This window comes from Carettochelys insculpta, chromosome 1 (assembly GCF_033958435.1).
Source record: "Carettochelys insculpta isolate YL-2023 chromosome 1, ASM3395843v1, whole genome shotgun sequence".
NCBI lineage: Eukaryota > Metazoa > Chordata > Testudines > Carettochelyidae > Carettochelys > Carettochelys insculpta.
The window spans coordinates 243296024-243322295 of record NC_134137.1 but is presented as its reverse complement, the minus strand read 5'-3'; the positions used below and the strand labels follow the sequence as shown (position 1 = coordinate 243322295).

General features: G+C 43.2%; 1 protein-coding gene across 2 annotated transcripts in view; it reads right to left on the bottom strand.

Moving 5' to 3' along the window:
* LRP6 (LDL receptor related protein 6) overlaps positions 1 to 26272 on the bottom strand; it is a 191193-nt gene that overhangs the window by 9234 nt on the left and 155687 nt on the right. Inside the window, exons 14-22 of one of the 2 annotated variants that reach the window (XM_075003269.1) lie at positions 24464 to 24675; positions 23764 to 23954; positions 18217 to 18426; positions 16631 to 16756; positions 13619 to 13855; positions 10307 to 10417; positions 8273 to 8503; positions 6428 to 6564; positions 4627 to 4724 (exon numbers count right to left, since the gene is read on the bottom strand). In XM_075003269.1, the coding sequence (XP_074859370.1) occupies positions 4627 to 4724; positions 6428 to 6564; positions 8273 to 8503; positions 10307 to 10417; positions 13619 to 13855; positions 16631 to 16756; positions 18217 to 18426; positions 23764 to 23954; positions 24464 to 24675 (1553 nt within the window). The remainder of the gene's footprint in view (positions 1 to 4626; positions 4725 to 6427; positions 6565 to 8272; positions 8504 to 10306; positions 10418 to 13618; positions 13856 to 16630; positions 16757 to 18216; positions 18427 to 23763; positions 23955 to 24463; positions 24676 to 26272) is intronic. The other variant, XM_075003277.1, reaches the window with a different exon arrangement.

Sequence of the window (26272 nt, the reverse complement as noted above, 5' to 3'; positions counted from 1 at the left end):
TGCCCTTGCAATGGACTTCCTCAATTGATTTTCTGAAGACTCTGGTCAGACCCATAATAGCAGTCAAATCCCAAACTAGAACTGTCCTGGAACTTTTAAAAAGGCACCTGGGCCACTTTCACCATGACAGTGAAAAACACCGTCTCTCCCACATTCCCCAAATGATGAAAACTTTTGACCATTTTACTGAGCTCCTCATCTCTGCCATGAAGAACAACATTCCCTAGGGATATGCTCTGGAGCAGACATACTTGGAACCTGCTTGGACACTTGAGGGCTGCAAATCCCACACATGCTATTACACCACAGGTGAGAACCAATGCCGTTTCCACTAAGCATTTGGAAACTTCAAAACAGCCAGCCAACGAACAATAGTATAGATAAGAGCAGCATTAGCCCCAGCAGGTAAGGTCCACAGATGTGCTGCTATTCCAGTGGTCTGGGCCCTTCACAAGCAGAATGATACAGCCAGGGCAGTCATGGAATTGGGAAAAGCAGCTAGAGAAGATGGCATCTACCCTGAGTTCCTATAAAATGTGGATCCACCAGTATGGAAACAGGCAATGGAGCTTTTCACCAACATCCTGAAGACGGGTGTAATCCTCTGTGTGTGGAAAGAAGCCAGTCTACCCAAGGCGCAAGCTGTTTTTGGATCACACCAAGGTTACTGAAACCAGTGCCTGACCCTCACTACGAACATTGGAGCTGGGTTCCGGTGGAAACTAAGGCCGATATTGCTTTAATCAAACTGTTCAGCGCATATAACACAATCTGGAAAGACGACGTTCTGCTGAAGCTAGACAAAGTGATCCCGTGTGCAGATTCTGAGGTGGCTGAACACCATGCTTAGCAACCAAAAAACATGAATACACCTAGAATGTCAAACCAGCAAGTAGTGCTGTTTGAACAATGGGCTATCACAAGGCTCTGTACTTGCTTTGGCTTTCAATGTATACATACATGATACGCCTGAAATGAGACTACAGATGTTTGAGTATGCTGATGATTTGGCCTTGAAGCACAGGCCCTTAGCTTTGAAGAATGTGAAGTGACCTTTACAACTCACCTTAAGACCATGGAGGAGCACCTCTAAAAGGTGACGGCTGAAACCAAACCTGAGCAAACTCTGAGTCCCTACTTGTCTACTTAACATTTCCATAAAACACCATCAAATCTTGTGGTGAGACTATGTAGCATGACCCAATGTCAAAATATTTCAGTGTCATTCTTCACTGAATGCTGACCTTTCATGACCACCTCAAGAAAACAGCCTATAAAGTTAAGACTCACATCAACACAGAGAATCAGCTGCTCTAGTACTTCAGAGATTGACCTTGGCCACCCCATGCACCTAGCTGCAGAGTACTATGCACTGGTGTGGATAAGATACTTCCAGAGCAAACTTGTGGACAGGCAGCTGAAATCAAACCACAAGACTCAGGGAAACTAAAATCAACATCTCTCCAATGGCTTTATTAGCAAACATGGAACTTCCAGTTATCTGTTGAGATACAGCCATGGCACAGGAACTTAAATGAACCAAAGACTATCCAGAACTTCCTACCCAGTAGGTTATAGATAACACAGCACACTGTAGACCACACATGACCACTTCCAGTCTGTGGGTCCAGCCAGGGAATGGCAACATCTCTGGACCACAACCAAACAAACATAGGACTACAGACCCAATAAGCTGCCCTCTCAGTTTTGACCAGCTATGCAAACTGAATGGGAACCCATGGAAAAGACAGGTACCTGTTTTGTAACTGGTGTTCCTGGAGATGTGTTGCTCATGTCCATTCCAAGTTGCGTGTATACTGGTGCATACCCAGTTGCAGGAGGCTTTTTGCCCTAAGCCAGTAGCCATAGGGTCAGTGTGGTGTCCCCTGGAGTGGCAACAATATGGCTACCAAGATATGCACCACCCACCCCACCCGTTTGATTCCTTCTTGCCAGCTACTCTGATTGTGGGAAAGGCAGATGGGTTTTGGAATAGATTTTCTTCTTCGAGTGATTGCTCATATGCATTACAAAGTGGATAAATAAAAGCCGATGCCTAGGAGGCGAGGTGGGAGCCCCGGATGGAATGTAGGACAGCCCTGCCTACTGTAGTGTCACCTTTAGTGTGCTGTGTCAGCGCATAATGGGCCGTAAATGTGTGTATGGAGGACTAGGTGGCTGCCCTGCAGATGTCCTGGATAGCAACCTGGGCCAAAACATGCTTGCACTCTGGAAGAGTGAGTTCTGATCGGAGTCAGGGGGACCCCTGCCAGCTTGTAGCACTCCTTAATACAGGCCACTGTTGAGGAGGAGATCCACTGGGAGGAGACTGGGAGGCTCTTCATCCTGCCACCACCATGACAAACAGCTGCTGAGACTTCCGAAAAGGTTTGGTCCAGTCCATATAGAAGGCCAGCACCCTTCGAACATCCGAGGTATGAAAGCTCCGCTCCCTTGGGGAGGCGGCATGAGGTTTCGGGTAGAAGACGGGGAGGGAAAGGTCCTGGTTCATATGGAAGGGAGAGACCACCATAAGAATGCTGGGTGGGGTCTCAGCCTAACCTTGTCCTTGTGGAATACCATATAGAGTGGGTCCACCGTCAGTGCCCTCAACTCAGACACCCTTCTGGCCAAAGTAATGGCCACCAAGAATGCTGTTTTGGAACTAAGAAATAGGAGGGAACAGGAAGCAAGGTGTTTGAAGGGTCCCCCATGAGTCTTGACAATACCAGATTGAGGTCCCACACCAGCAAAGGGGGTCACATCTGTGGTCTGACCCTCTCCAGGCCCTTCATAAACCGTTTTACCACCGAGTCTGAAAAGAACGACAACATACCTGTCCCGGAGTGGAAGGGCAAGATAGCTGCTAAGTGCACCTTGATGGAAGACAGTGACAACCCCTCTTGACTAAAGAGCAGGAAGTCGTGCAAAATAGCTGGTATCGGAGCCTGTACCGGGGAAAATCTATTCCAAAACCCATCTGCCTTTCCCACAATCAGAGCTGCTCAGATAGAAAAATCTTTTCCATTTCATTACATATGTTGCCCTCGGGGAGGGCTTCCTGCTGTTCAACAGAATGTCTCTCACTGGTCCCCAGCATGACAGCTCCACAGCTTTCAACCATGGAGCTTCCAAGCTGTGAGGTGCAGCACTTGAAGGTTGGGGTGCTGCAGTCTCCCCTCTTCCTGTGTCAACAGGTCTGGCCATGATGGGGGTGTCATTGGACCGCAGATGGACAGTTCCAGGAGGGTTGAATACCAGTGCTGCCAGGCCCATGCTGGGGCCACTAGGATGACCGATGCCCAGTCTGACTGAATTTTGAGTAGGGCCCTGTGGATGAGTGGCACCAGAGGGAAGGTGTAAAGCAGAGGGCCTGACCAGTGAATGCTGAACACCATCTGCCCAAGAGCCGGGACTCCGATTCTGTTAAGAGCAAAATGTCCAGCACTTCATGCTGACACGGGAGGCAAATAAGTCCACTTGGGGATGCCCCAACTTATGGGGGATTAAATGCCGCACGTCTGGGTGTAATGACCATTCGTGGTCCATAAATGTTCTGCTGACACATCTTCCAGGGAGCTGTTCCAGGGACAAGGCTGCCTCCATTAGCAGGACTTTTAAATGTTGTGCTCTGCCTTTTAGAGTCCTAGGCTTGAAGGCCTTACAGATGGAACAACATTCTCCAAGGTGTACCTCACTGAGGCAACTCAAGACCTGGGTGGGTCGCTCTGGGGAATTTGTTTGCCACCTTTGGAACAGGCCTTGAAACCTGAAGAGTCAGTCATCCCCCGATGCTCATGCTCAAAACTTTTCTGTTAGTCTATAAGGTGCCACAGGACCCTTTGTTGCTGTTACAGATCCAGACTAACATGGCTACCCCTCCGATACTTAATTAAGTACTAACTATTTACAGATAATTACACCATCTAAAAACTATTTACAAGTATTTACACTAACTTACACCAAATTACGGGTAATGTCTACCAGCCCAATGAAGAAAGGAAAGAGAGAGAGCTCCAGCAAATGACAGGCACGGTGAAAAGGAACCAATGGTGGTGGTGGTGGGGGGAACAGACACGACAGGAAAGGTGGTGCATGTATTAGTCACCATATCATTGCCACTCCAGTGGGTGCCGCACCAACCCTATGGCTACTGGATAGGGCAAAAAGCTTCCGGTGACTGGGCATGCACCCAACTTGCAATGCACATGAGCAATCACTCGAAGAAAAAGATGTGGCTGCTTGATTAACAAGTGGAAAATCAAAGACTCCTTTTCTTATGACTGTGATGAGAACATCCAAACCATTGAACATTTCACAGCGCAGGAAAAACACTGGCCCCACCTCGCCCCACAAATATGGATTTAAGGGTAAACTGGATGGCTCTTGAAATGGCTTATGGGCCTGCAACTGCACCTCTGGAATGTTGCTCTGCACATGGCATGAGCAAGACAGAGTGGGATATGCATGTGATTAAAATTGAACATCTGTATAACATCTGTTTACAGGATCAGGGTCTTTGATTATACACTCTTTAGGGCACAGATTGTCTTTTATTCTATGTCTGTACAGCACTTAGTACTATGAGGCTTTGATCCCGATTGAAGTTATTGCACCAATAATTACCTGTACGATCTGTGAGTGGAAGGACTGTTTGAAGAATAACCAAATTCCATGGTGTAATGTGAGCGTTCTGTAGCTGGTGACGGTGGAGGGTTCAGAATCTTTCAAAAAAGGAAAAGGACATTTTTAACAGACAACAAAATTAAAGAGGAATACAAAATTAAATACAGCCAATATTAAAGATACCTGTCTGTAGTTTACACCTTTCCTTCTTAAGGCAAAGCTCAGTGTTACACCTAGACAAAGCCCTAGCCTCTTCCCCAGGGTAAATTCCTCTCTATAATCTCAACATCTTGCAAACACTGCTTGCATCTATTTCCATCTAGGCTACTACTAGGCTCTTCTCCTAAGGAGCTGATGACGGTTACAATTTTGAAGTATTTACTGCTGAAAAGTAAACACAAACCAGGAAATTCAATACTACACTGCCATCGGGTAGTACCCTGCTATCCTAGGCAACCTGGCCGATGACTGCTACAACCAGCTTACAGTCACCGGACACAGTGCCATTTCCAGTCTTATTTTACTGCCCCTCCTCCTTCTCTATATGGCTGAACAGTTTCCAGCTCTTACAGGACAGAGGATATTTCAGCTGCAGTGAAATAAATACTGCAGGGGAAATATGTTATGAGGCCTCTAACATCATGGTCAGAAGATCAAATTCAGCCCATACTGACAACAACCCAATTTATCACCACTTGATGGCTGTTTGCGGGTTATCTAAAACGTACTTGCTAGTACCAATTGCTACAGGAGGACGAGGTTACTTAGCATCAAGACTTGAACTCACTTTTTGCTCTGCTTGTACCAGTGGGGTTGCCAGGACAGGACACTTGCGTGGGCAGGCAATGACAGGAGGGTGAGGGGAAGGGGAACAGGAAAGATCAGCCAAGAGGAATCAGGGCTGCCTCTTCTCCCCAACCAGCCTTGTGGGGGCAACTGGCACTCTGGCTGGGCACCTCTATGCCCCAGACAAACAACCAGGAAGCAGGGGCTTAGGCTGCTCTGCCCACCTGGAACTCCATTCCGGGAGCTGGGCTGGGGTGCAGTGACTTGCCCCACTTCCCAGCTGCAGTGATGGGCAGGCAGGCAGGCGGAACTGGGGTTAAGCCCCTAGACCTCAACCCAATCACTGACGTGAGCAGAGGTGGGAGGACAGAGCAGGCCAAGCCCCCAGTCCCACTCCCCAGCAGCAGCACCAGGCGAAGCAAGGTAAGCTCCTTCACTGTAACCCCCTCCCCGGCTGCACCGCCAGGAGTGCGGGTGAAGTTGGGCAAGCGCTGGGGCCAGAGCAGAGCCAGGGCTGGGGTGGACAGAGAGTCTGGATGTTGAGTGGGTGGACTACGCCCCTGATTTGTAAAGCCACTGCAACAATGAGGCCCTGGTCCATGACTGCAGTTCCTAGGTGCTATGCTAATAAAACCAGCAACAATATGGTGTTAATAGCATGCAAGCCACCACTCCAACTAGCACTCCTGTAAGGACTACAGACAATAGACTCTCTTTTAGTGATGATTCATTCATGCCAACTTTGGGGATTTTAGTCTCTAGGACAATCAATTCAACACCTGGTCACCAGCACTAAATCCCCTTACTGAGCTTTTTAGTGAGCAAGACATTTCTCTGCAGCTTTGGAAAAGAGCATGCTGTGCAGGCACATTTCCTACACATTCACCCACTCCATACCCAACCCAACAGATTTGTTAGGCTAGAAATGTAAAACAAAACCCTTGTCCACAAGCCAAACCCAGCCCAGCATGGCTACTTGACTGAAAGATATCCATGCATGAGATGTGTGACTTACTGGAGGGAAGTACGTCCCCTTGGTGCTCGAAGAACTGCTGGAAGATGCCCCTGTGACATGGGCTCTGTCATAAGGGGGCCCGCTACTTCCGGCCATAATGCTGAGGGAGCTGATCACAGATTTACCACGAGACATTCCTAAAGATGATGACAGACACTCCATATTGTCAATATTAAAATCTTGAAAGCACAAATGAACAAAGGACAGGATTAAGACTAAAATCTCTCTACAGAATATAGGCCCTATAAACATATGACTCAAAAATGAACAAATAAAGTGGTTTGCATTAAATTATCCTTGTCTCCTTGGTGGAAAAGGGAAATGAAATTACGCAGTGGATAAACATGCTGGCTTGACGTTCTAGCCGCTGAACTCTGGATCCTGGCACGGGGACACACAACAGATCATGAAAAGAGAAACTGATTCCTTGCACTTGAATGCCTGTGAAAGGCTTGAGGGAGAGAGAAGGCACTTCAGTGCTCTCCGCACTCAAGAATAAAATAGTAAACGGACGTTGCCCATCTCATGCATGAGAAAGGAAAGAGGTTTTGTTCTCTCTTTTCCACAAAGTGAGCTTTTGTAACACAGTGAAGGAGACTGGGATGGAGGCCTGGCAGAAGGGGAAGAGGCATGTGAACAAATTCTGGACTCCAGCAAAAATTCAGCTCAAAGCTCCCTCTTATGAAAAGCGGCATATCACTGGAAGGCAAAAGAGTCTGATGCATTAATATAATCCCACAACAGGCTCACAAACTACTTCTGCAGCCTCCTCTGTGTTCCAATCTGATCAGAATAAAGCTACAAGAGTAAGGACTTCATTAAAAAGACTGGGCATTCACTAATGAAACCTCATTATTTGAAAAGAAACAGATACAAGAGTCCTGCACATTAAGAAAAAACTAAGTGCAATTTTGTGACTTAGATAAGGCTACAACTTCTGGCTGCTGTTTGTATAATGCTGTTTAATAGAACTTAAATCAGTGGTGTGGCATGAGACACATTTTATTTAACCCTGCCCCCCCCCAGAGTTTCCAAATTTCACTGACTTTGACTTGTAGGTTTTTTCTTATCGGTAATACTAACGGGGCAGGCACATAAAGCAAAGGCCCGTGAAGTGAGGTGCATGCTGATGGCACACATCATTGATTGTGAGAGCTATTTGCTCCCTCTGTATCCAATCAAAGTGCTGATACAGTTAAATTGGCACACCCTGAAAATTCTAGGCACACAAGTACAGTTAGCAACCCCTCACTCCACCAACCCAGGAGACTGTCATGGTTATGGCAATCTTGCAGCCCACTGAAAAGTAGGAGGGCCATTCATGCAGCCCACTCACCAGCCCAGCTTCCCATCGCTGGCTTACACAACTACGTGTGTTCAGTAACAAGCCCTTAGAACTCTCCACAAGGACACAATATAAGGCATTTATCCCTGAGAGGGGACGATTCCCAGTCAACATGAGTGATTATATTCCATCCAAATTCCTGTTGATTTAATTCTCTGTTTACTGAGCCTACCCTGTTGCATAGAATTGTTGGGGCCAATACACAGAAGATGATCAATTTCAGTTGTGAAAGAACTGGACCCTCGGTATGCGTCTATTGTTACAGGCAGTTCGGCTGTTTGTGGGTGGCACTGTTAGAAATCAAACAACAATTAAGTAATACAACTTGGAGGGTTCAGTCCTCTCCTCCAAGGACTGAGTGCACAGAACTATGTAGCTGGTACAAATACCTATTTCCCTGATAAATGCGCACAGGACCTTGCAGTATAACTACATGGTGTCATTAAGAGGCAAGAAAAGGAAACCAAAGTAATTTTTAAATGCGTAGAAAGCTTACTTACCTGGGAGAGACCCTGACAGAGAGCTTGGGTGAGGCACATATCCAAGTGGTACAGAGGCTGGTCCATGTACCACATAGTCATTTGTCATCGTTTCCCCATCTCCCTTCATGCGTGGGCACAACACCCTCTGACAGATAAAGTACATTGCTCCAACCACAAAAACGGTGAGGATCACTCCAATGATTGAGCCTATAGTATTGTTGGCTTGTGGTGCTGGCTCCTCTGTTGTGTCTAAACAAGGAAAAGGAAATCAGATTCTATAACTTCCTTGTTAGGTTCCAACAACTCCAGATACACTAAGATTAGCCTTTATGCCACTCTCCTGCCCCAACCCCACTGAATCTCAAAATTGGAAGCCTATGCTATTGAGCTGCCAAGCCACTTACAACAGCCTTCTAACTAAACACGCAGCATGGGCCATTAGAGGTTTGGATGACCCTTTTACCCACAATTAAAGACAGCTATTTTTCACATTTCACCTAAGTAACATATGCACGTAGCACAAAAGACCATTGTCTTAATTAATATAATTTATCTTGGCTCCTCTGCTGTCTAGGAGTTTATTATTCATGGCCCAGCATTCACTGATGCTAAATAGGAGAACCAAGGAAGCAATGTCTGGGCAGCATATACAAAGAGTCCTAACCTGTCCTCAGCGCACTTCAGATTGATGGTAACTGATCACCTGTCCTAGAAGCATTATCTTTGCAAGGCAGTGCCACCCTGAAGTGTCATTATAAGCCCACCAGCTGTAAGACACGGATGCCATTCCTGAACACGAACTGTGAGCAGTGACATTTCTCAGAACAATGGACAATAATTGGACCACACCTTGAGATCCAGCAAGAGGAGCTGGTATCAAAGCATTTACCTATTCCAGTCTGTGTCTTATATACACCAGGGTAGCTAAGTGGCTATTCATCAACCCATATCCTTGTTCCCGGAAGTCTGGCTCTAAAAGTTTGGTGCAATTTCTTTGCCGCCCATTTCTATTGTATCTACAGAGATGAGAAAATAAGACCCTGTCCACACTCAGAACAGAACTGGCTACAACTTTATCCCAGTGAACATATGGACGTAACTTCCTTCCTTCCTTCCCTCCCCATTACAAACAGTTGAAAAGTTATTAAACGGGCTCAGGTCAGTGTAAGAGGACAGAGGTGCAAGTTTGTGATTGTGCCTCCTGGTGTATGGCCCATGAGTACGTGTCTTATCCTCCCATTACTGCCAGTAAAGGGAGATTTCACTTATTTCAGAAGTAAATTTAGGAGATAAAGAACTAAGGGTCAGTTCTGGTTTTATATTTGTGTTTTAGTCATTAAAAGTGTACAGCAAATCAATTTGTTATTACAGATGAGATTTCCCCTTTAAAATTTCTAATAATGCCACAAGGATGCCAGTGAACTTTAAGGCTGAAATTTATTCTGACTGGCCTATAGCTTTTTTTCTAGGGCCCTGGAGGCCTTCAAGTCAGGCAGACACAAGTGATATTATATTCCATAAATGATAATCTGCAAATATAAACCAGATAATTACATCAACTTTAGGCACAAAGGAAACTTTTTTAGCATATTTCTGTGTGCAGAGCCAGGAGCACTCAATGTTCTTCAAGTATCTCTTGTGAATTCTGTGGCTGAAAGAACCATGAGGCAGAGCAGAATGGTTATGACAGCCGCAGGACATTGTGTAGAGATTCTTACAGCACAGAAGAGTGTTTCCATCTATGCATACAAGTGTATTATAAAGCAGGGGTTTTTAAAATATAAAAAGGCAGAAATTTTTAACTGTTTTGAATCAGACAGACATCAGAAAAACAGACTTTTCACTATAAAAAGAGCAACGTCAATTAGTCTTGTCAATTAATGATCCCCACGTATTAATTACTGAGTACACATGAGGCAAGAACACCCACCTTAAAATTAATACATGTGGCTTTAACAGTGGGTCAACAGGGCAAATCCCAACTCATTGAGGAGGTAAACAATCATATATACTTGCTGCAACCATGTTTCCTATCTCACGTTTGACACTTACAGCATCCTTGCTCATCTGAGCTGTCACTGCAGTCCAAGTTGTGATCGCATTTCTTGTTCTTCCCAATGCACTGCCCACTGGCACAGCGGAACTGATCGGTTAAACAAAGTACTGGAGAGGGGTGGAAAAAAGTCCAGAAATGTTCAATGTCAGGAGAAAATAAAGGTTCTGGAGAAGGGTAACACAGGGATAACCAGAGAATGTTATTTCCTGTCGCTGGGTAATAAATATAGTATCCTGGGCTGAACGAACTCAGAGGCAGACAGCCATGGTCTTTATAGGAAACTAACCTTGAATACAATTCACAGGAAGTACACAAGTTACAATTACTATCCACACTATATATTAAATATCTGAATTAGATAAAAAGGCTCACATTATAAGAACTTGTCAAGCTATGAAAGTATGGTTAATTCTTTTAAAAAAAAAAGGTTAAAAATTCCTTTTAACACCCTCCTCTTATCCTTACACCCTCTTTTCCCAGCTAAGCTTGTCCTTCCTGATACATCAGCAAAATTCTAGTCCACTGGACAAAATATTTTTGTTGACATTTGCATTTTAACCCACATGTGGAAGACAGAAGAGGGGGCCTGGAACTCTCCCAATTCAGAGTGCATACCTGAATGTGTGACTATTAAAATACTCCTGTAGGGAGGAAAAGGACTTACAAGTGTTTAATTTATAAACAGGTTTGCTGAGTTTGACATAGCCTTTGCTTTTCCCATATTTTGCCTCTGTTTCATGTAAGTTTGGGAGCTCTCTCCAACTGAAGTAAGCAAGAGGCTAAACCAAAGGTTCTGTGGCAAGACATCAGCTTGAAAATTCTAAGGACAGGGACCAATTTAAGGCACAACATTATGGCAGACTAACACAGCAGAAAGATGTCTAATTATTGCATGGTTCTTTAAAAAACTGAACAGAACAATAACTATCTGGAAGTCCTGCACTCTGGGTAATAATGTGTGTCAACTGCTCAGAGTACGTTTCATATACTGCATGACTGTCAATATCATTGCTGGACTGGTATGTGACAGAGTGGTTCTACCTTGTCATACTAATAGAATTAAGACAAACTTTATTGAAGTTAAAACTTTTTGAAATAGGGTTAGTACCTTTGAGATACAATATATATTAAAAATGCAATTGTGTATATGCTCTTGTAGAAATAAGTGTCTTATCTAACAGGGAGGGAGGATGCCACTGACTGCCCCGTTATCTGGGGAGGACCGGAAGGCCTTGGTCTACTGAGGTCTCATAAAAACTGTTTTTTCTGAAATGAAGCTCTGATGAACTTGCAACCAAAAGAAAACCCCTAGGCTGGGTTGATGCCTGGTAAGTTTATTAGCACGTGTGTAGGACTCTTATCCCATTTTAAATATGAATTCTCTATAATGCTCTTTAGCTTCAGAACAGAGTAGGCTCGCTTAGAAATAGCTGTGTGGTAACTTACATCTGAAGCAATCACTCTACTGTCTCTCTGTCTGAACAGGAGACAAAACAGATTGTTCTAGCTGGAAGTGACAAAGTAAAGGCAGGAAACTGTTCAGCCTGGAAATATACCACACAAAAGGGAGTGAGAGGTGTGTCTCCGTCCAGAAAGGCAACATCTAGCAGCTGGAGGTTCAGTGCCCTTGCTGAACCACCAAGGGAGAATATAGGTACAGCTTCCCCGAATAGTGACATCTTGGAAATAAGAGCTGACCACTTAGGATATGACCACACTGTAGTTGCTATTTTGAGATACAAATATGACCCAAAACAACAACTCCGTGGCTAACCACCACACTCAAAATACCAGCGCTACTGCGAGCGCAGTATTCTAGTTCTGGTACTCCTATCGTACAAGGGGCAGTAGAAAGTTCAAAATAGCCTCATTTTCAACATTGGTTCTATGTAGATGTTCACCAAGTTCAGAATAAATTAACTCGAAATAAATTATACAATTGGTGTTGTACAAATTGCGTAACTTATTTCAAGCTCTGGCTACAGTGAGGAAAAACACACCTTTCTCTCTCACACTGATCAGACAGGACAATCCCATATCAGCATTACTATTTTTAAATTTTGCAGCCCAAAGCTTCTCACTCTAACTACAAGCTACAAATAGAATCAGAATCTAACAATGTGAAAGACTGGATGGCTTTCACGACTAATAGTGGAGACGGAGACTTTCATTCAGAATCAGTCAGCTTGTCGAAATCTGGTTTAGGTCATTAATTCCCAATTGAAGGCTGGCTTAGGGCCTGTATGCTCAGCCCTGATCATAGCAACCAACTACAAAGCAGTCTTTTAGATTCAGAGTTTAAGGCCTCAGAAAAGGAATGAAGGGATGTGGAAAAATGTCTACCCCCTCATAGTCAGAAGCAGTCCCTCCAGGCCAAGGAAGAGACTTACTGGCAGGGCAGTAGGATGGACATGGGACAGTCTGCCTGTGTCACATCTGTTTTAGTCACACAGGACTTCAGACTCCAACCAACAGAAAATTCACCTAAATTTAGTAAAAAAACAAAAACAAAAACACCCCCACACCCCCGACTTAAAAAACTGGAGGCGGTTCACATTTGGCATCCTGGCATCACTTCTCCCACACACCATGCTCTGCACAATGCCTTTTGCTGGAGTTTGCAGGTGGAGGACATCTGCAAAATGCTCATCTGTCTGCGTTCTTACCCATCCACACACTCACACATTTAAATTCCATCGCTTTCAGATATTATGTAATAAACAGATATAAATCTAATTTTCCCAGTTCGGATTAATTAGTAAGAGGGTATTCAACGAGCTATTATCAGTATATGCTTAAACACACAACTAAGTAACAATGCTATGAGATTTTTAGCCTTTCAAATAAGATCTCATTCTTCAATAGCAACGTTTGTTATCAGTAGAGTTCAAAGCGCTGTACAAAGATCAGTTGGTGTCATTATCCCATTTTACACTTGGGGAAACTGAGGCCCAGAAAAGCAAAACGACTTGCCCAAACTCACAGTAAACAAGTGTCAAGTGTCGGAGGGGTAGCCGTGTTAGTCTGGATCTGTAACAGCAACGAAGGGTCCTGTGGCACCTTACAGACTAACAGAAAAGTTTTGAGCATGAGCTTTCGTGAGCACAGACTCACTTGCTCACAAAAGCTCATGCTCAAAACTTTTCTGTTACTCTATAGGGTGCCACAGGACCCTTCGTTGCTGTTACAGTAAACAAGTGGCAAAGCTGAGAATCAAATCAAGATCTGGCTCTTAGTCTAGTGCTTTATCAACCAGGAGCCAGATTTTTAAAGATAATCAGATGTATAACTCTCAAGCATTCACATACCTTCACAATTCTTTTCATCTGAGTTATCCTGGCAATTTGCCTCTCCATTGCATCGGAGGGTGCTGTCTATGCACTGTCCACTTTCGCAGTGGAATTGGGAGTCTGAGCAGACAGGGCAGTTCTTTTCATCACTGTGGTCTTCGCATTCAGTGAATCCATCACAGCGCCAGGCCACTGGAATGCAGTCAATCTCCCCTGTGAAGCAGGTGAACTGCTGAGGGGAGCATGTTGGAGGTTCTTTTAAAGAACAGAAACAAACCCAAATGAACGCATCAGTAAAATCCACGCCTAAAAGCGGTGCAACTTAAGAGGAGAGAGGTAGGAAAACTTGAACCTGACTAACATACTCCATGTGAGACATTCTTCTTCCTCAGTGACGTGAGCAGCTCTGAGTTTCATATGCCAGAGTGAAAGCTCACATCACTGGAGTTCTCTCTGGCACGAAGATGGAATGAAGAAATATATACATGCAAAATTCAAAGGACAATTCCCCACCACCAACGCCCTTTTCAACAGCACAGTGTATCCTTCCCTGGTACTTCATTAAGTCTTCAAAGTGGATTACTTGAAGTCAACACAAAGAGTATTTCTCTTCCTCTTTTCTCCCTTTCCCGCAACTCCACTGTGTACATAAAAGATGGCTCACTTTCTTTTTAGTATTCAACAGTAATTGTATAGAAAACATTAAAAGGATCTAATGTGCAGCAGATGGATGTGCCGTGACTCAATGTCTAGTTATGTGCCCTCTGACTGTGTTCAGTCAAACTTGTTTTAAAAATACAAGAAAAAGCTGCTCCAAGTCAACTCCAGCTATCTCAACACAGCTGTTAACAGTTATTTAACGTTTACTACAGTAACTGTTAATCTTATGTAGTAAGCGTGCATTAAAAAACCCAACAACAAACTAAGAGGCCCTTTTTGGCCTATCATTAAGTTTGCACTCAGAAAATATCTGGATTAGGTTAGGTTTTTTTTTCCCCACTGTGTGACCACATGTCTTGCTGGCTGCAAAATTGCACAACAAATCCATTCGAAAAGTCAACAAAGAATTAAGCTCCTAAGATCTGCTCTCCTCTCCTCCTTCAGCCAGCAGGGCCCTGGCCACAGAGGCAGCATCTTGTATTGCTCTAATAATGGCGAGTCCCCATTTGCAGTTTGGAGTGACATGCATGGGAGGAAGGAAGGGTAGAAGGTACACCAAGCAGAAGATCCCAGAATCAGAAAATCCTACGACATTTTGTAAAAACAACTTGCTACTTAAAAAATTCAATGCAAGACTCTTCAGTACTTAAACGCACATTGAAAGTAAGAGGTTATGTGAATTTAGCAGAGGAAAGAAGTTGACAAATCAGTACCCTAGAGACTGAAGTCCTCTGTTTAGCCACAGACCAGGCAAGCACGGTGCCAATTCCTTTCAGAATGCTCTGCCTACATTCTCATCTAGAAGATGCACCCCAAACCCCTCGGACTCCACAGAGAATGCCAGCAAGGGTGCCAATGACATTCCTCTGGCATAGTGCCAAGAAGCAGACTGAAATACTTACTGTTTATACTTATTGCAGAATTAGGAGTTCCTAAATTGAACCTGCCAGAGATAGTAACAACGATATAAAGAATTACCAAATATTAACCACGGCTTTTTGTGTCTTACTACTACTGCTTAAACCTTGTACTCCAAGTGGAGCATGGGTTATTTACAAGTCTCCTCCACTTCACTCTTTCCTGGGACAAAACTTCTAGCTGACTCCAGTGTTGTCCTTAAATCTCGGTAGAACTTCTCCACTTTGCCCAAGGTCTTCCTTTTTTGTATTTTAGTTGTGGATTCCTTTAAGACCCTGATGGACTGTGCTAGATGATGGTTTTCTGAGAGTGTGCCCTAGCTATCCCCACTTTCTTCTCTTGATTTGATAGGCAAGCAGTTCTTGCCCTGTTCTGTTCCAAAGCTCCTCATTTGTGACAAAGTCTTGCCATTTGATGTGAAGGATTACCTCAGCCACCTGCTTAACACCTGTCTGTAGCTTGTGATTTGAAGATTTTGGTACACCAGGTGTCACATCCACACTCCTCACGTTTGTATTGGAGAGCCTCAGTTTCATCTTTGCAGATTTGCAAACTCCATATGGGATGGAGAGTTTTGGAGGCAGCTGTTGCTTTCTCTATCCTGGCATTGATATCCTTATCTCTTCCTCTGTCTCTGCCCATAATACTCTCCAAGTAGGTGAACTACTCCACATCTTCCAGGTCATCCCCTCCCAGTGTGATGGTGGTTTTGGACTAGTTGATCCTCATTGTGTTAGTCTTTCCCTTGTTAAAACTCAGTCCAGTCATTGAGGCAGTTTTGTCCAGTGTTGTATAGTTTTTGTGTCTTACCTCACCCAAAATGGTATTTATTTTTACAAGCCCCTTAGGCAAGGTTCACAAAAACAGTGCTCTGGACTCCCTCTGCTGACTCTTTCACAGCTGCTAACTTAAAAATACGTCTCACCATGAGCAATATATTTATCACGGGTGGTCCTGGGGAAGCCACACAAGTGTTGCGGTATGCTTTAAAGTACAACACCACACAGGATTGATTAAACAGAACCAGCCCCATTATTTTTAGCTGTTTTCAAAGCCACCTGCATGTCAAATAGAAAACATTACAACGACAACGTCTGGGAGAACGGGGGATGAAATGCTTAGCTGTCTCAGATGGGATTACAGACCACAGAATAAAAAAATCTGAAATAAACCAGCATCCTTTTAGTTAACAACAAATCCATATATCTGAAAAGCCTTCTTGCCTGAGAGTTAATTAACACCATTCACAAAGACAGGTTCATTCATGGAGACCAAAATGTTATCCAGATACTCAGTCTGGAAAAGTATTATTCAAGACATTGTATACAGGAATACTCCACCCCTTGTGGTATTTGCTTTTCCTTCCCAGAGGGAAGCATGGTGCTAATGTGAAGGCCATCCCAACCACCTGTTAGAGGCTCATGTAAGGCAACACAAACTGGAAGGACTCACCTCCACAGGATAGTTCATCCTGAAGCAGAACAAGGTGCATTGGGCAAGAACATCGGGTTGTACCATCACCCTTCACAATACAAATGTGTGAACACCCACCGTTATCTTGAGCACAAGGATGTTGCCCTGGAATTTATAAATAAGATCTTTATGTAATAGAAACACCACACATCTAGTTGAGATTATCTAGGGAGAAGAAATAAATTAGGAGAGCCTGAAGAAAAAATAATCCAGATTTACTTTATCAGGACCTGATCCCACCATGAGGTCAGACGGGGTAGATTTCCCTGCCTCCCTTTTCCCTTTCGAGCTCCAGACATCTATAATTATATGTGACCTGAGGCATCATAAAAACAATTCCATATAGCACAACCTTTTAAAAACAGTAAACAACACCTAATGGTGTGTTTATTAGGAAAGGCGGAATTGGTTCTGGAGAAACAAAACAAAAGGTACCTAAGAACTTAAACTACACACTCCCTCTCTCTGCCATTTAAAAAAAGAAAAAGCAAAGTTTCCTGATTAACAAAGTCTGAAGCATTTGCACTGCATCCAAAACTCAAATGAATATGACCGAGATAAATATGTCTTTTCATTTTAATGTTTAATAAGGATGCCCTGTTTCTTCTTGAAATTCTTGACAGATTTACAGTGATTAATGGCAAACAAAGCTAGTCATCTTCTGCTTTAATTAATATCCCCAGACAGTTTCCTAAAGAAGTTCTCCAGTTCAAAGCACACATCATACTTATATTAATGTGATTGCTTCCTCTAGGATGGCTGTGGCTCCACTTGGCTACATCCATCCCCAGCCAACTTACCATTCGTTTTGAGCTAGGAAAAAGTTTGTACTCTTGGAAAAAATGTTTAAAAACTATTTGAGAGTACTTACTCAAAAGGGGCTCCAGTTCTCTAACCAGATAAAAGCATCTAGCAAGGTAAGCATCACCACTTCATCCCATGAATGTGCTATACCCTGATCCAACGGAGTCTCCTTTAGGACCAAGATGGTATTTTAGTCTTTATAGCCACTCAATACTTGTTGACTATCATAGGACTACCTGCTTGGCTGCCCATTAGGGTATGTCTACACAGGAGCTGTTATTTCTAACTCCAGGAGACCTGCACCATTTCCTTCTGATCGAGCTAGCGTGTTAAAAACCAAAGCATACTTGAAGTAGTACAAGTGGAGAGAAGGACTAGGAGGGCTCTTGGATAGGGTCAGAACTCACATCACCACAGGTCTCCTTCTCCTTTTTAGTATGCTAGCTCAGATTTCCCGTGAATAGGTCTCCTCAAGCTGAGAATCACACCATCCAGCTCCAATGTAGATACACCCTGAGTTAGATACCCAAACAGTGTATTCTGGGTAGCCTCCAGGTACAAATGGGAGTTGTACTGAGAAAACAAACTCACTCCACAGAGGCCCCCATCAGCCTATCATGACAGATCTGGAGTAGATTTAAATCAGTGACCTAGGAAGAAATGTATCCCTATGCCATCAAATAATCCCCTACATTACATGGCTCCCCACCTGTAACCCCATGCTTCCCCTATTGCTTCTTGCTAACGGGAGTGGTACTTACTGTATTCTTGGATGTTTAGTTCTTTAACTGCATGAATGTCACTGAGCTGTGCAATACGGGCCTGGACTTTTGTACGTCCTTCTCGACCAGTCATGTCAATTTTTTCAATCATTTGCTGTTGCTTGTCAATCCAGTACAGCCAATTTTCAAATACTGTCAGCCCAACAGGTTGCAAAATATTGGAGTCTTCCAAAACTATTCGATTGGCCCCTTTGGAAAGGAGGTTGTGGTTTAACAATTGGAAAAAAGACTGAGATATCATCATGAATGCACTTTACACAGATACAAATATGCACATTACACAAAGTCCAATGTCATCAGTAGTCTGGATTTAAATTCCGCAGCCAGATTCCTAACATATAAAGCATGCTAATGTGTGGAACAGAAATTCCAAGGTAGTTTTTGGGTAATCCAAAAAATGGAAGGGGTTTTTTAACAATCATATATTATAGTGAGTACCACAGTGATCACAATCTTATTTATGTTACTTTGATATTAAAATCAGCTTTACAATGACTCAGTGTTTTCATTTTGTGCTACAGATCGTACAGTCCTGATAACGCAGGACTACAGAAGCAGCTGATGTTTCAACTGCTGGGAAAGTACTGAAAAATTGAGTATGAGCCATAAAAGTGGGTATGAGAGATAAGACTAAGGGTTGATACAGCCCAGGATCCTGTTTTCCAACACTAGCCAATGCCAGGTGCGTTCAGAGAGAGTGAACAGAACTGGTAAATGTTGAGTGAGCCACCTCGTTGTCTACTCCCAGCTTCTGGCAATCAGAGGCTAGGGACATCTGGAACATGGGAGTGCATCCCTTTTCAACTTAGTTAACAGCTATTCAGGAAGCTGTCCTCCATAAACTTACATCACTTATTTTTTAACTCCGTTATAGTTTTAGCCCTCACAACAAACCTGGGAATGGCTTTCACAAATGAAAAGCATCTCTAGGCTTGGTGATTCATAGCCACAGCATCTCTGTGCTTGTCACATCGGTTACGGAAGTAAAAAAGCTGCTCAAGACCCCCTGCATTACAAATTAAGCACTGTCTGCCCTGTGTGAAGTAGTACTTCCATTTGTTTTAAACCTGCTGTCTATCAATTTCATTAGCTGACCTTTGGTTCTTGGGTATTCTGAAAGAATGAACATCACTTATCTTTCTCCACGCTACTCATGACAGCCCTATTTTCCTGGAGGATCCCTTTAATGCCACAATTATCTAGCGTCCCCACTGTTTATTTGGGGGGCTTCCTGCATCTGACATACTTAAAGAATTTTTTATTTGCTTTTGCTGTTAGTTTTTGAGTATTTAAAATCTAAAAAGTTTGAGTCTTTCAGTAGATGCCCTTCAATATCTTTTTTGGCCTGCCTACTTGCATTTTTATATTTAACTTGACCGAATCTAGGCTCAGTTTTTAAAGGATGATTTTTTGCCTCTAACTACTATTTTTACTTTGTTGTTTAGCCATGGTACCACCTTCTTGGTCCTCTACTTTTATTAATTTTAAAACAGGTTTTATTTAAGTCAACTAAATAAAATATTGTATTTTATATTGAGTCAACTATGGTGTTTTCAAAACTTCTCCATTCGGCTTGCAAGCATTTTGCTTTTATGATTGTAGCCTGTATAATGCAAGAGGTCAACTAGGCAACCATAATGTTCCCAATGTAACCTTGAAATCTATGCCTATGAGTCCTCTGTTGCAGGAACAATAGCTGTGAGATGCCAAGAAGGGGGTGGAGAGGCATGAAGGGGAGAAGGGCTCAGTAACTATTGCTGTCAACCTTTAGAAAAATAAATGTTTCACTTTTTTGGATAGAGTACTTTTATGATCTAGTGAGGGGGCAGAAGTTCCACATGACATTTCTCAACATATTGTAAAACATTTTAGCTTAAAAATCTCAGTATCTTTGAGTACCTCAGCTTTTCACTCCTATTTATCACGGAGAGTAATTTATTATTTGTAACTAAGCAAAGACAGTGATGCTTACCCTTTTTATAAACAAGAAATTCTAAAGTAGTGACCACAAAGTTCACAAACCACTTGTTAATCCCATCAGGAACGTCATGAAGGAAGAGCCTAAAGGCTTAGAAATTCATGTCTGCTCAAGTACAACACATGACCAACAGGACTTTTCTCCTGCCATTATTTCCCTCCTTCAAGATATCACTTAAAAAATTAAAAGAATTAGGCTAAACCCAATTAGGCCTTATTTTCAGAGGGGTGTGAGAGAGAAGATTGATTGTATAGATGACTCAACATTAAAAATGAAGTCCAGAGTATTTAAAACTCAACCTTTAGTGTAGTAGTATCCACTCACACATACAGAAAATTTACATGCAGAATGTTGACATTATAGATTTTGCCCATGTGAGACTACTGTGCCTCCATCTCCAAGTCAAATTCCTGTAATAAAGCAACTTTCTTCCATAATGCAGATCTTGTGAGTGACTCTCCCCTAAATTGGTCAAGGTTGCCCAAAGGACAAAATCCTCCTTGCCTTAAGGCTCATCTATACAGGGGAAACTGACTAGAATAACCTTTCCAGACTATCTTCCTATGTGGATGCATGGTTCAAGAATAAAAAATGAATATATTCCAGAATAATAAATGTGTGTCCAAAATAAACTAATTATTCTGGAATATACTGACCTTTTATTTCAAACTATGCCCTCATGAGGAGCTATTCCAATCCATTTCCCTGTATACGTAAGCCTTTAGCCATGTGAGCAGCCAAGTGACTTCAATAGGATTTCTATGATTAGAATATAACTGGGTTCCAGGTATTCATTGGGAGAATTCTCCTCTCTCCTAGCCTATCCAATCACATAAAAAACATTCTCTTTTGCTCTATAAGAGCAACAGCATCTGCAGACCTAGGAGGCAAGAAGAGTTTTTAAGAACACACATCATGAAAAATTATGCTCTCAGTTAAAAAAGGTCTGTTAATCAACATTCTTTAGTCATCTGTCTCAGCAGTCAGGATCTACACCAATAATTGCTGTAATTTATCTGCAGGGCCAGTGTCTAAAGGTGAGTGTATTTCCTCCAGGTTCATGGAAGGAAGGTGAAGTTTTAACAAACAATACATAAAATCTGAAAGCTGCTTTTTTAAAAGAAGTACAAGGGTTTAAAAATAAAAGAGTGGGTTATAATTTGCACCAGCCTTCTACTTTGGTGTTCTAAAATTTGACCTAATAGATGCAAAAGGAGAAACAAGGAAGGAATAAGAATCATATGTCAGTTAAATCATACAGATGTTGAATACCCTGGTGGTCGAGGTCATCCAAGGATACATAATATCAAACTTTTAATGTTTCAATGTACTATGTGCAGTCTGCTGGTTATAACACCTGATTAGGAGTCAAGATTTCTTTTTCTGGCTATTCCATTAACTTTTGGACATCATGGGCAAACTGTTTATGTTTGCAGTGTCTCAATGCGTGATCTGAATTGGGGCGTAAGTAATTTGTATGGGGGGGAGGGGGAATCCAAGATTTTGGTCAAGGGCCACATTTTTCTATGGAAGGGTGCGGGGTCTGTGATGGAGGTTAGGTGCAGAAGGGAGCTCGGGGTAGGGGACTGGGGTGCAGGAGAGGGCACGGGGTCTGAGAGTGGGTTTGGGTGATGAAAGGAGCTAAGACCTGGGCAGGCACTTGGGGTGCAGGGTCCAGGAGAGGGTATGGGCATAGGAGAGTATTCTGGCTGGGGGAGGGTTGCAGGGTCTGAGAGGGAGTTGTGACCTGGGGCTGGGTGTGTGCAGAGGATTTGGTTGGTGGTTTGGGGCAAGGAGCTGGAGTGTGGGAGGGGACAGCGTGCCAGATGCTGGCTGTAGCCAGGAGGCACTTATGTAGGCAGCTCCCAGCCAGCAGCTCAGCAGAGCCTCAGGCAGGCACCTGCTCAAGTGTCTGACTGTTCCATGTGACCTCTGCATGGCACATGGGGATGTCGGGAGGCTTTGCATGCTTCCCCCGCCTCCTGCATAATCTCTCAGCTCCCACTGGCCAATTTCCAGCCAATAGGGGCTGAGAGAACATGCTGGGCATGGAGGCAACACAGTCTCTCACTTCCCCCACACATGCAGAGAGCCACACTGAGCAGTCAGACACTGAATGGCACGGAGCTGGCTCTGGGCCTGAGGATCCCACAGAAGAGCCACAGGCTGGAAAAAAATGGGCTAGATTCAGCCTATGGGCCATTTCTTGCTTGCCCCTGATCTAAGCTAAGCAATCTGAGTTATATTAGTAGTGTTACTCAAATTGACATAGCTTAGACCTACTTACCATCAGGTGGGTCCAAGTGCTGTGTCTACAGGAGAAACTCCCATCCATTCCCCTTACCCATCTCAGTCTGGTGGCATATTATAATCAATGTCCAATCAATCACCAGTCATAAGAATGTAAGAATGGCCACACTGGGTCAGACCAAAGGTCCATCCTGCAGACAGTGCCCCAGAGGGAGTGGATTGAACACGTATCCATCAAGTGATCTCTCTCCTGCCATCCATCTGCAGCTTCTGATGACCAGCGGGTAGGGACACTACTGTGGCCAATAATGGACCTAATCTCCATGAATCTATCTAGCTCTTTTTTAAAACCCTATTATAGTCCTAGCCTTCACAGCCTCCTCTGGCAAGGAGCTCCACTGGCTGACCGCACCATGTGAACAGCCTCCTGTTTGTTTTAAACCTGCTGCCCATTAATTTAATGTGGTGTCCCCTAGTTCTTATATTATGAGAACATGTAAATAACTTTTCCTTGTTCATGACTGGTGTGGACAGAGTGATTTTATATACTTCTATTGTATCCCCCTCTTGGCCTCTTCTTTTCTAAGGTGAAAAGTCCTAGTCTCTAATCTCTCTTCTTATGGGACCTGTTTCTATCCCCTAATCATTTTAATTGCCCTTTTCTGAACCTTCTCTAATGTCTTCACTAGAGCAGGTAAATCAACCCCCCATGGATGGATCACCACAGCATTGATGCACACAGTAGTAGAGACAAGTCCTCAGTCCCACTCATCTGGGAAAATGAAATACCACCACTCATCCTATTGTTATATTGTTGTATATATTGTTGTATTGTTATAGATTTTAATAGTAAACTTAAAGCAAATTGGTGTCCCTGGATGGAATGTAGTACAGTGTCCCAAAGCATTACTGTATTATTAATGAGAATATATCAGTGAAGTATTTTACTACTAAGTTACATCTTTCCACAACTCTCTACTGTTACATATTCATATAATCGGGGAGCAAACATGCATCTGAAGTGCAAGGGCACAGACACTGCAGATGTTATATAGTTTGTATTGTCACAGGTGTAGAAATGGTCTGTGCAAGCCAACTTTGCAATAGCTCAGATTTTCCACCAACTGGACACTTCCCTGCTTGATTGACAGATAAAAAACATCAGTGATTATCTGTGAACTGGCTTTCAGGGGGAAACTAGCCAAAGTTTTTGAAGCTAGAAACTGAAGTAAGCAGCACTAATAGGAGCAACTGGTAGGGCAAATGAATATCTAAACAAAACACAAGTTCTACACTACCTGAAAGGTCACTGCTCTCAATTCTCCGGAGGTCTGAATCAGCCCAGAACAACTTGCTTAGCTGGCTGTCAAGGGCCAGGGCTACTGGCTTACTCAAACCACTGAAAAAGAGGATCTCCCGTTCAGTTCCATCCAGTGCTGCCCTCTCGATTTTGGGTGACCTCTCCTGCAGGTTAGTGAAGTACATGTACCTGGAACAGGAATAATTAAGAGTCAAACCAGTCTGTAAATTATGCAGGTTTTTATTAACATTTTTCTGTCTCGGAAAGACGAATATCCTCTTCACTACTATTCTGAAGAACGGAAGGGAGAGGGAGGAGGCAACTATTTAAGACAATACCTGAATTGGGGGAACACAACCATTTTTAGTGTAGTGCTACACTGTCCATTCCCCTTTGCAGGTGCAGGAGGAAGTGGACACAGGCCTCCTGGGCCAAGTACATGTGCCAGGTGCAGGCTTGCTTTCTCTCTCAGTGCCCTGTTGCGCAAAAGCCATCTTTTCCAGGCAGAATGGGGCCCTTCTATGACACAATAAAACTATCACCCTCAAAGGGCACCTCCTGTTTTGCCCAGCTAGCCTCATGAGGGTCATAACTGGAAACATTTATCAATGAAATCCTGGAACCACTTAAATCAGTGGAAGAATTCCTGTAGACTTGAATGGGCCAGTATTTCACACTAAGAATTTACAACTACATACCCTTTCTCTGGGTTCACCACAATGGCCCGGGGCCTATCTTGCTCTCCTTTCAGCACCACACCCATTGGTCTCCCATCCAAGCGTGTCACATTAATCACATTAGTGGCTTCACAAGTCCAGTAGATGTAGCGGCTGTAGATGTCAATGCTGAGGTCATAGGGCTGCATATCCAGGTTCTGATTGGGAACGGGACTCATCACCACAGTAAGGCTCTGGAAAATTACCAGACAGATATTACATTAAGGGTGCCACCAAACTATTGTATTTGCTATACATGTTGTAACTGAAATTGTTTCAAGTTACAAAAAGGCCTCCAGAATATGGCCATGAACCAGAGAAACCGTTTATTTTTTTCTCTCTTTGTTCCTTGGGCTACATCTACACAGCAACCCTAACTTGAAATAAAATATTCCAAAATAGCTATTTTGAAATAAGGCTGCTACACACAAAAATGTATTTTGAAATAGCACTTAGTTATTTCGAAATACATTTTCTGTACACGCAGCACTTATTCCAAAATGTGCTATCCCATATCTTAATAGTACCTATTGCAAAATAGTTATTTTGAAATAGGCACTCCTCTTCCTTCTGTCAACTTACCAGTTTTGAAACAACACACCCTCTATTTCAAATTAATTCGAAATAGCATGTGCATAGAGTACATGACAGCAAAATTATTTCAAAATAACAGCTGTTACCAAGAAATAACTCGGCTGTGTGGACGTAGCCTCAGGGACCAAAAGCAGAGCGGGAAGTGGATACAAAACACTTACCACCTCTGCAGATTGAGGGGGTGGAAATCATGCCCTTTCGCTACAGTTCAGAAGAACTAATGATGAGGATGGGCTTTCTAGGCTGTACTGTGCCTTAAAAGTCAGTCCTATGGCTTAAAAGCCCCTTCTTGTTTCCTGAATGTTTCTTCTCATTCACCAGTCCAAAACAGATTACATTAGTTAAATACTAACCACTCTAAGGCCATTTCTACACATGCCACTTTTTCCTAAAGTGGCATGCTAATAAACGGCCCAAAAATGCTAATGAGGTGCAGATGTAAAATTTCTGGTGCCTCATTAGCATACATTCACGTGATTTGGACTCCAGAAGCAGCTCTTCGGGACTCCAAATCAGTGTGTAGAGTCGTGGCCCTCCATCCAGAACCCCCTTCTACCTGAAAATTTACATCTACTCCTCATTAGCATTTTTCAGGGCATTTATTAACATGCCGTTTTTGGAAAAAGTGGCACGTGCAGAAACTGCCTAAGAGTGGGAACAGCTAGATCCCTAAAGTCAAGACTTCCACTGGGAAAGACACTCTCTAGGCTTTGGCATGACAGTTTTGATGTTTCACTTTCAATTCCAGATCAATCCCTTTTTCTTACTTAACCAAGTTCCTCTGACAGTCCAGCTCCTCAGTACATAGACGAATATGAATACAGAACACCTTGCCCTGAACAACAGAAAAAGTCCACATCACCCATAATCCCTAAGCCCAAGGAGTCTATCAGATAGATAAGCAGGAAAAATGTCTAAATAGACGATCTGATGGCTTGGATAATTTCTCTAGCATCAATCCTCCTACATCATTTTCACCGCATATGGCAAAGGGGACATCTGCTAGCACTGGTCCTTGCTCTAAGTATGAAATTTGCACCTTGGAATATGCACACTTTACCCCTCTGAGTCTTCCTAGCTTCACCAACCCAAGTACTTCAACTACATGTAATATGCTTTCAGGCCCTTTTAAGTACATAGAAAATTATGAAGACACTCTAATCTCTCCACGGATAAGACTGAAGCAATTTTCCCCAT